A 13,470-nucleotide genomic window follows, 5' to 3' on the forward strand; every position below is an offset into this window, starting at 1 on the left:
ACATTGCATGGAGGTCGGGGACAGTGCCGCTGGAGTGGCAAACCGGGGTGGTGGTCCCTCATTTTAAAAAGGGGGACCAGACAATGTGTTCCAACTATAGGGGGATCACACTTCTCGGCCTCCCTGGGAAAGTCTTTTCCAGGGTACTGGAGAGGAGAATTCGGCTGATAGTCAAACCTCGGATTCAGGAGGAACAATGCGGAACACTGGACCAGCTCTATACCCTCCACAGGATGCTTGTGGGTCTATGGAAGTTTGGCCAACCAGTCTACATGTGTTTTGTGGATCTAGAGAAAGCATTCGACTGTGTTCCCCGGTGTAATCTATGCTCCGTGAGTATAGGGCCTGGGGCTCTTTGCTAAGGGCAATTTGGTCCCTGTATGACTGAGCAGGAGCTTGGTTCGCATTGCCGGCAGTAAGTCAGACTTGTTCCCAGTGCATGTCGGACTCCAGCAGGGCTACCCTTTGTTCATACTCTTTATGGACAAGATTTCTAAGTGTAGCAAAGGGCCGGAGGGGATACAGTTTGGGAACCATATGATTTTATCTCTGCTTTTTGCAGGTGATGTTGTGCTCTTGGCTTCATCAGGCCAGGACCTTTAGCATGTGCTGGGGTGGTTTGCAGCCGAATGTGAACCACTGCCATATCTGAGATCATGGTTCTCAACCAGAAATAGGTGGTGTGACATTTCCGGGTGGGTGGAAAAGTCTGCAGCATCCGCAGTTATGCAGTCGGTGTACCGGACCATCGTGGTGAAGAAGAAGCTGAGTCAAGGGCGAAGCTCTCGATTTACCCGTCAATATATGCTCCCACCCTCACCTATGGTCATGAACTTTGGGTGATGACCGAAAGGACAAGATGGTGGATACAAGTGGCCGAATTAGAGGTTCCTTCGCAGGGTGGCTGGGCGCCGAACTGCTGTTTGACCCGTAGGCACAAACAACAGTGAGAGACCTTTTCCTGACCCTAAGGCGCAAGGAAGCGACCCTCTCGTTCACCGGGGTAAACTCCAACACGTTGCGGCTGAGCTGGGGGGCTATAAACAAGCCCACACCAGCTCGCCGCCTTTCACCCTGGGCAACTCCAGAGTAGTGGAGGGTCCAGCCCCTTTTGAGGAGCTGGTTCCAGAGCCCAAGCTATGTGTGGAGGTGAGCCCGACTATCTCTAGCCGGTATCTCTCAACCTCACACACAAGCTCCGGCTCCCCCCCCCCCCCCAGCAAAGTGACATTCAATGTCACTACTGCGAGGGTTTTGGTCCAGGGATTGGGTCGTCGAGGCAATCCGCCACAACTTCTACCCAGACCACATTGCACCAGCCTGTCATGGTCCTTCCTGCGGGTGGTGAGCCGACTTGAAGGCGGGCCCACATTGCCGTTTCGAGATGAGCCCAACCGGGTCCCATGGGTAAAGACCCAGTACATTTATTTTGTAAATTTAGTTAGAAAAAATGCTGTTTGAAGTTCTGATTAGAAAAAGCAAATAAATTTGCTGATATATTTGAATAAATGTGGCAAAGAAAAATAAATGACGCAAATCCAGACTATGTCTCTTTTATTTTTTTGTTCTGTATCGATAAAACATTTATGTGGATGGGCAGTACAATAGGTGTATGGTCCTTATAAATGCTATGCTATAAAATATGAATAAACTGATTCTGAAAAACAGTGGTCTCTTTCACCATCCTTGAGTGTATTGGTTCATAGATAACAGAGATGGAAACAGGGATTGAAACAGACATGTCCAAGATCAAAGTGAAAAACGCAGCACCAGCTGGAATAAACTGAAAAGTAAAATCGCTTTTAATATGTATGTGCGAGAATTTCTCAAAAGGAGCAAACTTGGAGATGATATTGAGGTCTCAGGAGCTCAAGGTCTTTCATAGAAGTGTGCCCTTTACAACTTTAAACAGAGATCCTACACATTGTACATATTCTAATAGGACACTTTACAACAAGGTTTTAAAAACCCAGTTTCAAAAAGGTTGAGGTGTTGCAATTGTGCAATTTGTGCAGTTTACAAAATCATAATTTTAGAGAACACAGAAACATATATCGAATGTGGAAAGTGAGACATTTTACATTTAATTTTATGTAAAATATGCTAATTTTGAATGTGATGGCAGCAACACATCTCACTAAGGTTTGGACATGGGCGACAGAAAGCTGGAAAGGTAACTGCAACTAAAAAGGAACACTTTGCAGCTACGTAACCTAATAAGCAACAAGTCTCATAGAGAGGCAGTCTTCCAGATGTTAAGATGTACAGTGATTCACTAATCCGTCAAAAACTGTCATACTTGTCATACTATTTCATAATATCTCATAGATTACTATAAATGGTATCATCAAAAGATTCTGAGCATCTGGAGATGTGTCTCTGTGTCGTGTGGACAAGGCCAAAAATCAGTAATGGATGACTTTGCCCTCCAACAGCATGGCAATAAAAACAGGAGTGATTTAATGGGAGTCAGTGCATTGGTTCAGGAACACTTCCAGAAACCCTTGTTTGTTGTGAATGAGTTTGTTGTGGCATCCACAAATGCACTTAAAGGTTTATTTGTGCAAAGAAGAACCCAAATGTGGCTAATCTTCTCTGACCCAACGCTCATTCAAAATGCACAAAGACAAAGTGTCCTGTGTTCAGATTATTCCATTTTCTTTTTTTGAAACGCCCAATACATCCTTCAGATGAAAGAAGACAAGTAATAAGCTTGTTGTCAGAGCTCAGTTCAACAGTCAGCATGTCTCATGGCATGGTGTTACATTAGAGGATGTGGAAAAGGCAGCATGCACAACTGTGTACACAGGTTTTATAGCACACGTGTTTTCATCCAGACAATTTCTTGTTGAGAAAAGGCCTTGAATCTTTCAGCAAGACAATCCTCAACTGTATGCATCCATCACAAAAGCACAACTTCGTAGAACACTCTGGGTTCTGAACTGACTCGCCTGCATTCCAGGCCCAACTGAAAACATTTGCCACATCATGAAGTGAATGAATGAATGAATGAATGAATGAATGAATGAATGATTGTTTATTTCGTTCAGCAGCAACATCATAAAAAAAGAACAAAGAACAAACATGAACAAAACAGAAAAAATAAATTAAACTATGGCTAAGTAGTCAAGTAAGTAAAATTAAATTAAAAATAAAATGGATCATAGATGGCACACTGTAGACGAGGACCTCTATGGTGCACAGTAATGTCCCAACAATTTTTTATTTTATTTTTATTTTTTGGATATGTGATTTTGGAGCTTATTCTTTTCTTAAGATGACACATTTCTTCAACTTCAACTTTTGATATGCTTTTTATGTTCTGTTGTGATATGGACTTTCATATGGACTTTCACAAATTATTGATTTTATTTGCATTCTACAAAATGTCCAAACTTTTGTGTAATAGTTTTAAGAAAATGTTGTGCATTTTCTTAATTATGATGGCCCTACTTCTATAGGCTATATCATGTTCTCATAAATGAATGAATGAATGAATGAATGAATGAATGAATGAATGAATGAATGAATGAATGAATGAATGAAGTTTATTCAATCATGACAACACAAACACAACACCAAAAAACATTGTGCACAGCATTTCACACAAAAACCAATAATCATGTGTTGAACAATGACTGAAAAGCCTATAATTATAAAAGCCTATCATATATTACCAACTTTCTTTTTTTGGCTACCAACCTCCAGAAAAACAAACAGACAATAGGAAAGCAAAGAAACAACAGAAAAGCAAAGAAACAACAAAAGGCAAAGAAACAACAGATGTTCTAGAACAGCCTGAGGTAAATACAAACATGAAAAGGTCAAAATAAAATCATGTAATTGAATCCCTCTTCTTGGTAATAAATAGCTCTCAGCGGTCCCGCGCCCGGACGGGAAGCTCGCTCCCGGTGGCAGTCGTGCCCGCGCCTCCCCCTGCGCGTCCTGCCTCGTCAAAGCACGCCACAGCACGCCACCTGCGCTCCACGCCCCCTCGCATCCACGGCGTCAGCTGGAGCTCCCGCAGCCTCTCGGTCCCCCACTGAGCCGTGGTCGGTTGGTGCGCCCTCGGTTCCAGGAGCCCCCGGATCCAGCAGCGCTCCTCTCTCCCCCGGGGATCCCCGACCCTCTCTGACGCGCAGGGCGCACGGATCACACCTCTCACCCGCCTGGAACATTGTGTCCTCGCTGGAGAGAACATGACAGCCAAGCATCGCAAAGGGAAAAGCAACCACAAGCATGAGGACAACTTTTTCAAAAATGAAGTTCTGGAAGCAGAAGCCCGCTCCGGGGGAAATTCGTACACACTCTTTCTGATTTTAACGGTGCTGCTTCTGATCGGCGGCTTCACGGGCGCCTGGTTCTGCTTCCAGCAGCACCAAACTTTAACCTACTTAACTGACAACCTCATGGGCATCCAGATGAAGATTGTGAAGCTGCAGTCTTCTCATGAAGACCTGCGACTGGCAAATAAGGTAATTATGGCAAATTGTGAAGGTGTGCAGGTGAGCTTTCAGTCCAGCCCACTTTTGGGTTATTGATGGGGTCTTTAATGAATGAACTAAGTCTTATTCCCCTCCTGCTAATCACACATTTTGGGGAAAATGAGTAAAGGCTTCATGACACATAGGAACTGCAGGCCTCGATCCTATTTCTGAATGCCAGGAGCTTCAGTGGAGCAGCACAAAACGCTGCTATTTCTGACATGCACTCAGCTGCTGGTGTTGAAAGGAGGATTATTCCCATCTACAGCCAACCACTTAAAACTGAATTTATTCCCCAAAACCATTCAGACCTGTATTTAATTTCAGGGGGGGTAAATGTGTATTTTCTAGAACCAGTGTCCATCCAAAGCCGTGCAGTGCAGAGAACGCTGCCGAAGCGAATAATAAACAAGACAGAGAAGAGCCAATGGCTAATTTTAGTCTGGTTTTGATACCAAACACCAGTTCAGAAGCTGGCTCAACACAGGCCGAGCTTCATTTGCGTTTTGTCAAACTACATATCTTCAAATATAGGTGGCGGTTGGGGGTTGAGGCACAGCAGGAAACAAAAGGGTGCCAAGTCCTTGGAATGTTTGTTAGGTAAAACAAAAGGGCAGAACTAGATTATAAAACTGCAGTACATGTGTTTGAAGGGAAGTGCATGTGCCCCATCATTTTATTGCAGAGGAAGCTTTCCTTGTCTTATTTAGCGTCAAAGTAAGGTATTTATTGGTTAGTTGTCAACAAGATATTGTCCTACCTAACCCTAACCCACTAGAGCTGATAGTCTCCTGAAAGTTTTATTTTTATAATATGATTGTCTATTTCTTTCGTATAACTTTGGCATATAAAAATCAATATTTTAGAAAATGAATAATAATCATAAGTTGCGGCCTGACATCTGACCTTCACCTTCAACTGCAGATTTATATCTTGAAATATATGATGTTTCACTATAAATGTAATAGTGTGAGTCAGATGAAACATTTTCATTGAACACTGGAGTTTTTCAGTTGTTTTGTTTGTCCCCCTGCGAGAGATGATCCATGTGGCATGTCTTGGTTCTGACCCGGGGCCTCTGCCCTGTTGGGAGTCCTGGGGACTGCAGGAGGCATCATAACCAGGCTCCTGCTGGAGGAGCAGCGACTCTACCCCCCCGCTCTAGTCCTCCCTCCATCCCTAAGGGGGGAATGCAGCCAGTCTACGTAGAAAACCAGTTTTATCCCACAGTTAATGGCCTTTACTGAGGGTTGGAACGTTAATGGACCAGTTCTAGCTGTCCCGATCTGTCTGTCAATCTCTCGTTCCATTCTTCCCTCACTCATGAACAACACCCAGATATAATTGAACTCCACTTGAGGCAGCACCTCTTTCCCACACCACCCTTTTTTGACCCAGAACCACGGTCTCGGGTTCAGAGGTGGTGATTATCATCCCAGGCCGCCCTGCCAGAGTCCCAGTCTCACCGCAAACTAGCAGAGAATGCATGACGTGTCACCACAGATCCAGCACCCCATACTCCCAGAGCACCCTTGGGGGAGCACCCCCAGCATATCCAAGTCCATAAAACACATGTGGACCCCATCCAGAGTTGGGCCTGTTTTCTGCAGCCATGACAAAACCTGCATTGTTCTTCCCGAAGTCTATCAGACTGACTTGTCCCGCACCCCTATGTGGACCTCACCAGCCAGGCTGAGGAGTGTGATTCTCCTGTAATCTGGAACATGCCCTCTGGCCCCCGGTCCCAGAAGAGGGGGAGCCACCACCCCAGTCCGCCCATCCAGATGTAGGCTCTGTTGCAGCTCAGTTGCAGCTCTGACTCCACGCTGAGCACGAGTTGGAGGAACCTGAATACCATTTAAGGTGTTTCTTTGAAGTTTGAGGTTAGAGACCCCCCCCCACACCCCCCACTGATTCACGCATGATCAGACCTGCACATAAGGAGCTCAGATTTTGGTGATAGCACTTACAGCATTTGAGTTGGAAGATATTTTCTTTTGAGATTTTGGTCACTTTGTCAGGATCCCTGGATAATTAAACACTGCTCTGTTTTTGTTTTATGTGCCATTTCACCTGCATTTATAGCCTCCAGCAGGGGATCAATGTAACGGTTGTGAGTTATTATTTAAATGAATCTAGTCCTTGGCATTATGGAGTTGAGAAAACAAAATCTTCCTCGTATAAATTTCTTAATTTCAGTGGGATTGACTTTGCAACTCACCCCTGTTGTGTATTTTGTTCCAGAAACAAATCCCAGAGAGTGTGGAGACCCGCCTGACGGCCCTCGAGGAGTCTTATGTAGTGGCTCAGAAGAAAGTGGGCATGGCCTTGGCTACGGCCGAGCAGCTGAAGATGTCGGACCTGCCCTCTCAGGTGCTGTCCCTGCAGACGGAGATGAACGCCCGGCTGGCAGAGATGCAGCAGGCCACGGTGTCTCTGGAGCAACTGGGCCAGCTGCAGGGCCTGTTGACGGGGAAGAACGAGGAGCTGGAGGAGGTCAGGATGCAGGTGGAAGGTCTGGAGGAGGTCAGGATGCAGGTGGAAGGTCTGGCCGTAACAACGGGGGAACTGTCCCAGACAGTCGAGGTCCTCGCCAAGAGCCGGGGAGAAGCACATACAAAGCTGGAGGAGAAATACGGTCAGCTAGCCACACTGAGCGCCGCCCTGGATGGACAGGCCACAGAGATGAGCAGGCTGGAGGAGCTGCTGGGCACCTACCGGGCTCAGGTGGAGACGACCGTATCGGAGATGGCTGCTATCAGGTCAGAGCTGTAGAGAAAATAGCTCCCCTCCCGTGACCCATAACTTTATGTTGACTTAGTCAAAGCTCCGTTGGCTGCCACTGCCTGCGTGGCTTTGTTGCCCCAGGCCAGTGTTGGTAGGCCACATATTCACTGAGGTTGTCTTGATCCGTGTAAACATTCCTTTGTGCTGATGGGTTTTGAAGTTGATAGGTTTGCTTTACATTTCTTTTGTATAGTATAGTAGAGTTGTGGCAAACACGTTCTGCATCTGTGAAACACATGTGGTTCAAAGACTGTCTGTCTGGGTTCTATTCTCGCCGGGGACGCTGCGGGTCCTGAGGACGTGCTTTCTTCCCCCATGACCTCAGCGCCCACACCCTGGGTGGGGTTAAGGGCCTTTCTGTGTGGAGTTTGTATGTCCTCCCTGTGTTCCCTTGGGTAGCTAATGTGAGCTACCCTCACAAACAACCCAGTCTCACAGGAAAACGTGGTAGAGGCTACATTGGTCCACATTGCAAAACGTGGCAATGTTACAATTTGCCCTCCTAAAACGTGAGATGTGAACGCGTTCCGTGGCCCATTCATTTTAATAGGTTTCGTTAGGTTTCGTTTCTGTCCAACCCAGTCTCACAGGAAAACGTGCAACAGTCCTGGGCTCTACACTGCCCCCTCTGGCCAGCCGGGGAAACAGATGGGGTGGGGAGGATCTGGCCGGAATAACGTTATCCTTCCACGCGCTACGTCCGGCCAGAGAAACCCCAGCCTGTCAAGTTAAGGAGGAGTCCTGAGCCCAGTGCAGGGCACTCCCAGGGTTGGTAGAGGGAGCAATGCCCAGGACTGTTACTTAGGGAGGAGCACTGGGTCATAAAATGGGAAAAAAAATTGTTGAAAAAAATATAAAAAAAGACTTTCAGACACAAATGAAGACATTTGTCTCTTATTTGATTCTGCATGGGGGGGGGGGGGGGGGGGGGAGCATCTTAGACAAAGATGTTCACATATAAAGAAAAGGAAAAACTTCCATTGTTGGTGTCTCTTTTTTTTATTCTTTCAGAGAGCTGCTTGAGACTGAACGCTCCCCGCAGCCGCAGGAGGCCGGTCAAGAAGAGCAGCTCAATAAGGTAAGTTAGTTAGAGTCTGTGGGATTCTAACTCAGCAGCCCATAATCTTCATGTGAATTTACCCAGGTCCTCGGCCCCCGGGGCCGGAGTCGCCCGGGTCCACACATCACCCCTTCATTCACCACCTATTTACTGTCATCATGTTTGTTATATGATGCTGGTATTCTTAGACTTTTATGTACACTATATTTTTTTCTTCTTTCAAAGTAAATATCCATGATACTAAATATGCCCTCTCTGAACCTGTCAGAGCTCAGTAGCCACAATCCAATTTAAATCAGATATATAACTGATTAAACAGTTATTTAAGTTTTGGAAGAAGCTACATATAGTATTCCATAATGATGGAGGAACATGCTTAACTCGCATATGACCTGTCAGTGCACATGCTCCCTTTTCTATTTCTGTCCACTCGATGCCCGCAGGGACCCATTATGAGATTTTAATGTCTTTAATTTGAATTAACTAATTGCTTGGCATGGAGTCACATTTTTGCATACTGTGCAGCGTAGAGCCCTCTTTTTATGTGTCACTCATTCTACATGGCTTTCACTGATATACCTGGATGTCCAGGTAGCAAGACCGTACATGACGTTCTGTGCAGACTCCAGTTCACAATGATCAAACCCCTCTGTCCTTGTTTCAGCAGGTGCACGAGACCCAACCTGCCACTGAGCCTCTGGAGCACACAGAGGAAGAGGAACCTGAAGCAGCTGGAGAGGAAGAGGCAGCTGATGCAGGGACAGCTGAAGAAGAAGAAGAGGAAGAGGCAGCTGATGAAGGAACAGCTGAAGAGGCAGCTGCAGCTGAAGAAGAGGCAGAAGCTGCTGCTGCTGCAACTGGAGAGGAAGACCAGACACCCCCTGCAGCTCAAGCACAAGAAGCCTTCTTTTTCCAGGAAGAAAGTGCAAAGGTAGATGATGAAGAAGTCGATTCACAAGGTGCAACTCCTGTGGAGCACGAGGAAACTCTTCCTGAAGAGGAGGAAGAGGCAGCCGGGGAGGGGGAGGAGGAGCAGGAGGAGTCTGTTGCTGTGTCTGGAAAGGAAGAGGTGGACACAACCCACGCTGAAGAGGAGCCGCAGAGGGTTGAAGAGCAAAACCAGGAAGCTGATAAAGAGAAAATTCGGGTGGAGTTGGTAGTTGAAGAGGAGATCCAGGAAGAGGCAGCAGCAGAGGAGGAAGAGGAGGAGGAGGCGGAAGAGGAGGAGGAGGAGGGGGAGGGGGACGAGGATGCTCCACTAGGGCATGAAAATGATTATGCAGATGATGTGATCGAATATGATGGCGAGGAAGAGCAGGGAGGAGCAGGTGAAGAGGAAGAAGAGGAGGCTTTACCAGAAAACAAGTGTAAGATATTAAATGTTGAATGAGCTTGCACGACTTCATTCCTTCCTTTCATCATAGCATCTGACTTTTTTCTTTTTTTCTTTTACAGAGTGAAACATTAAATAATGAAACATCACTACAACGAGCCCCCGCCCCCCCACACCCATCCCCATCCCCATGCTGGCGATATATCCATCAAGGAAAACAGGAACTTTCTCGCACTCCCATCACTGTCTACAACTCAACACGTACCTGTACTGTAGAAGAAGGCGTTATTGCTGCTCGTTTTAGTGGCTGCTTTCCGAAAGAACGACTGAATCTTAAGAACAGAGTGAAGGTGGAGTCTGACTGAAGCCCGTACCTCATCTGATGGCTTTTAAGTCCAGGGCTCAGTCAGGTTTAACCTGCCAGTCACCACCAGCAAAGCCTTAATACACAAAAGTACTGTTTTTTTCTTAGGAGAATTTTCCTCTCTTCATAACTTACTGTAGATTAAATCCTTCACCAAACTGGAAAAACTAAAAGTCAGTGATGCGACAATAAACCACTGCATTAACTAACCCGAGTGCCCTTGAAGCCATAAATAATGCATGTCTTGGTGCCATTACAGGTTTTCTTTTTCTTTTCATGCCTGAAATGCTTCATGTGGGTGAAGAATGGAGGCTGCAGCAATGTATTCGGTTGCAGTTGTTTACACAGGAGCAAGCGCCATATGTAGAGCTAGCAAAAAGAAGAGAAATAGAAATCAATCCTTATCGTTTTCTTTAAAGAATGACATACTTTAGATTTTTTTTAATTTTATGATTTATTATTATCCTTATTTGAGTTCAGTTCTTTCTAAGTAGAGTTTTGTTTGATATCATTTAATCGTTGTTATCGGAGGAATCTTGAAAAGTGCGTCAGTAAATTCGCACATACTTTAGGGAGAAGAGGTGAGTCTTTGATAAACAACTTAAAATGATCTATGCATTCAGAAGCATCAAGTAGCAAAATAAAGCATCTCAGGGAGAAATTTGTCTCCATAAATAAGCCATCACATTAATCCCACGTGCTCTCACACACACACACAAACAACAAAACCACTCTAAGTGAGCTTATTTACATAAATTGTTGTAAATGGAGAGCTTAGGTGGGGAGCGACAATCATGGGAGATCGGTGCCAAACGCAGTGGGTGAAATTAAATCAGTCGGGTTCAGCAGCACGTGGGTCGAGCTGAATTCCCCCCCACTCTGCAAAGTCTTCGTAGCTTCATGCTTTGCAGAAGTGTTTTGTAGCCAACGACATGCGTGTGAAACGATGCAGTGCTGCGCAGTGCTTGTCATACAACCACGGATGAGGACTCTCTTGGACATGTGTTGCACAGAAGCACACACCACAAGGCCTTCCTGGAGAGGCTCTGGAAAGGACTAATAATGTGAATCCTTACGTAATGCAAGAGATGTGAAGTCTCTACTCGAGCGAAACCTGTGAACCTGCGATCCAGGTGTAATCATTGTATATTGTATATTTGCATTTTTACTATATCTTATATTACATGTGCTGTTTTTGCCAAGAATGCTGTTACAATCTGTGTAACACACATCCTGTTTTTCAAATAAACTTTCTTTTGTTGCCTTTTGTAAACTTGATTTTCAGCTGTTGTTTCACATTAATTATATGGAGCCGGGTTCAGGCTGCTGGGTAAAAATCTGTCTAATTCTGATGCTCACTTTGTTAATGACCGAGACCTATTAAAAGCACATCACAGCATTGTTCTTGTTATGTGACTTTATGACAGAATAGATAGATAGATAGATAGATGTATTAATCCCGAGGGAAATTCAAACTGTATTCAAAATTATGCTGTACTGGATGAATACAGGACTTTGATCTGGTCTTATAAAAACATTACAGAATTACAGAAATCTTCCACAATCCTCTAAACGGTTTCAGTTGAGTCACCAAACTGCAAGTCTGAGTCCAGTCTTGGGTCCCCAGTGTCAGCTTTTTCAGCTTTCTAAACACACGAACAGCATTTGAAACGTGTTTTGACTTTTTTCTTCGGAGGAATTTTTGCCAGATGACGACTGAAGTGGGAAGATGCCCTCATCATCTCCCCGATAATTCCTTTAAACATGGAGCTGATTCCTGACGTAAAACCAAAGCAGAACTTTAGTGATATTATCTCCTGACATTTCAGTATTAGTTCGTTCTTAAACATGAAGCACGTGATATGAATTGAAATCATGTGGGCGTGTGCATCTTGCAGAAAAAGAAAATTGAACTTCATTTAGATATTGTGTTATGCTGAATCATTTTGTTATCTTACATTAAATAAAATCTCAGGACTTGTCTTTATTTTACAAGTCTGAATACAACTAATGCAAAATCCAAGTCAACAGTGCAAGTCAAGTCACAAGTCCTTAAAATTAGGGTGACGGTCATGCAATCCTTGTTGCTGACAAATCAGGGAAGGTATCCCACATGATTTCATGGCATATTTACAACATAACCAGTCAGAAGTTTAAGTCATGGACAAGAATGTTTCAGCATTGTGTTTTTTTATGTTTTTTTTTGTACAGATGGAAAAATAAAAACAAAATAAATTTGTTGTGTAACTTTCAATTTGAAAAGTCTCTCACGTCTGTAGTTTGGTTGAATGTCCGTTAGCAAGTTCTTCCAGTTGCCGTCAACAGTTTTGGAGGGATCTTTTATATCACTTCTTACGCTGAAGACAGGTATACAGTATAGTGTAGTTGTCCTTAATTTCATCCACTTTTGCAATTCAACTGTTTTATTAGCAACAAAACACCCTCGTCCTGATGCTACCACGACCATGCCTAATAACTGGTAAAGGGTTCTTCGGCTGAAGGTCTGTATTTGGTTGTCCACAGATTGACCAGCACCGTTCTTATAGGTTGCTGTGGATCATTAGGCTCAGTTTTCTGTAAATCCACCATCCTCTTCCTCAGTTATGCACAGAGCTCATTTCACTGTGTGTAAAGTCCGATGAGTGCTTTTAAACAAATCTTTTACCTGTTGGCACATTACCCACTGTCTATAGTCAATCATAATTGTTTCTGCACCATCAAATTAACAATCTAGGGGAGTGTATTGATAGACGGCAGCATGTATGTATAAAAGTTAGCATCATGACTTCAGAAAGAGTACAGCAAACTACAGTAAAATGTGCAAACATGTTCACAATGTTAATATGCTGCTTCATACTTTTGCATATGGGTAACATGTCACAAATGATATCCAATTACATGCATATTTTATTTACAGTGACATCATATGTGATACTATGAATACAATCATGGTAATTGTGCAGCATGATAAGCTTGTAATACTTGCATACATAGGTAACATTTTATAATGCAACACATTCACATTTTTATTTGCACCTCATTATATCTACATATAAAAATAATCTGTGGTGATAATTCCTCCAGTTTTATTATCTCTGGCTTCAAAGAGGTATATTGAGTCTGCTGGAAACATTAATCAGAATCTTTTTTTCATGATCATAATCTTGTTTTTTTTCTTTATTTCTAAATAAATCCTTGGCCCAAATATGTTTTCTGCTGTGTTCAAGGGTTACACCAAAGTATTTGCACACCGCATCAGCCCTCTGTAGACAGAGAGCCTAAATCAATTGTGCATGCATCATCCAGACAGGAAGTCTCTCTTCCTCTCTCTCTCTCTCTCTCTCTCTCTCTCTCCCTCTCTCTCTCTCTCTCTCTCTCTCTCTCTCTCTCTCTCCCTCTCTCTCTCCTCCTCGTCCTGCTACAGAGTCATTGTCTCCAGCGT

At 44.2% G+C, this 13,470-nt stretch overlaps 1 protein-coding gene across 2 annotated transcripts; it reads left to right on the top strand.

Moving 5' to 3' along the window:
* The first annotated feature begins 3,946 nt into the window (after nt 1-3,946).
* zgc:66479 (uncharacterized protein LOC327541 homolog) lies at nt 3,947-11,301 on the top strand. 2 transcript variants are annotated; one of them, XM_061735451.1, is made up of 5 exons: nt 3,947-4,475; nt 6,729-7,246; nt 8,283-8,349; nt 8,999-9,698; nt 9,787-11,301. In XM_061735451.1, coding segments are annotated over exons 1-5 (1,563 nt in total). In that variant the 5' UTR covers nt 3,947-4,199; the 3' UTR covers nt 9,789-11,301. The 2 variants fall into 2 exon arrangements, with proteins under 2 accessions (XP_061591435.1, XP_061591434.1); XM_061735450.1 differs by having other exon boundaries at nt 3,948-4,475; nt 8,996-9,698.
* The last annotated feature ends 2,169 nt before the right edge of the window (nt 11,302-13,470 follow it).

This window comes from Cololabis saira, chromosome 12 (genome assembly GCF_033807715.1).
Source record: "Cololabis saira isolate AMF1-May2022 chromosome 12, fColSai1.1, whole genome shotgun sequence".
Taxonomy (NCBI): Eukaryota; Metazoa; Chordata; class Actinopteri; order Beloniformes; family Belonidae; genus Cololabis; species Cololabis saira.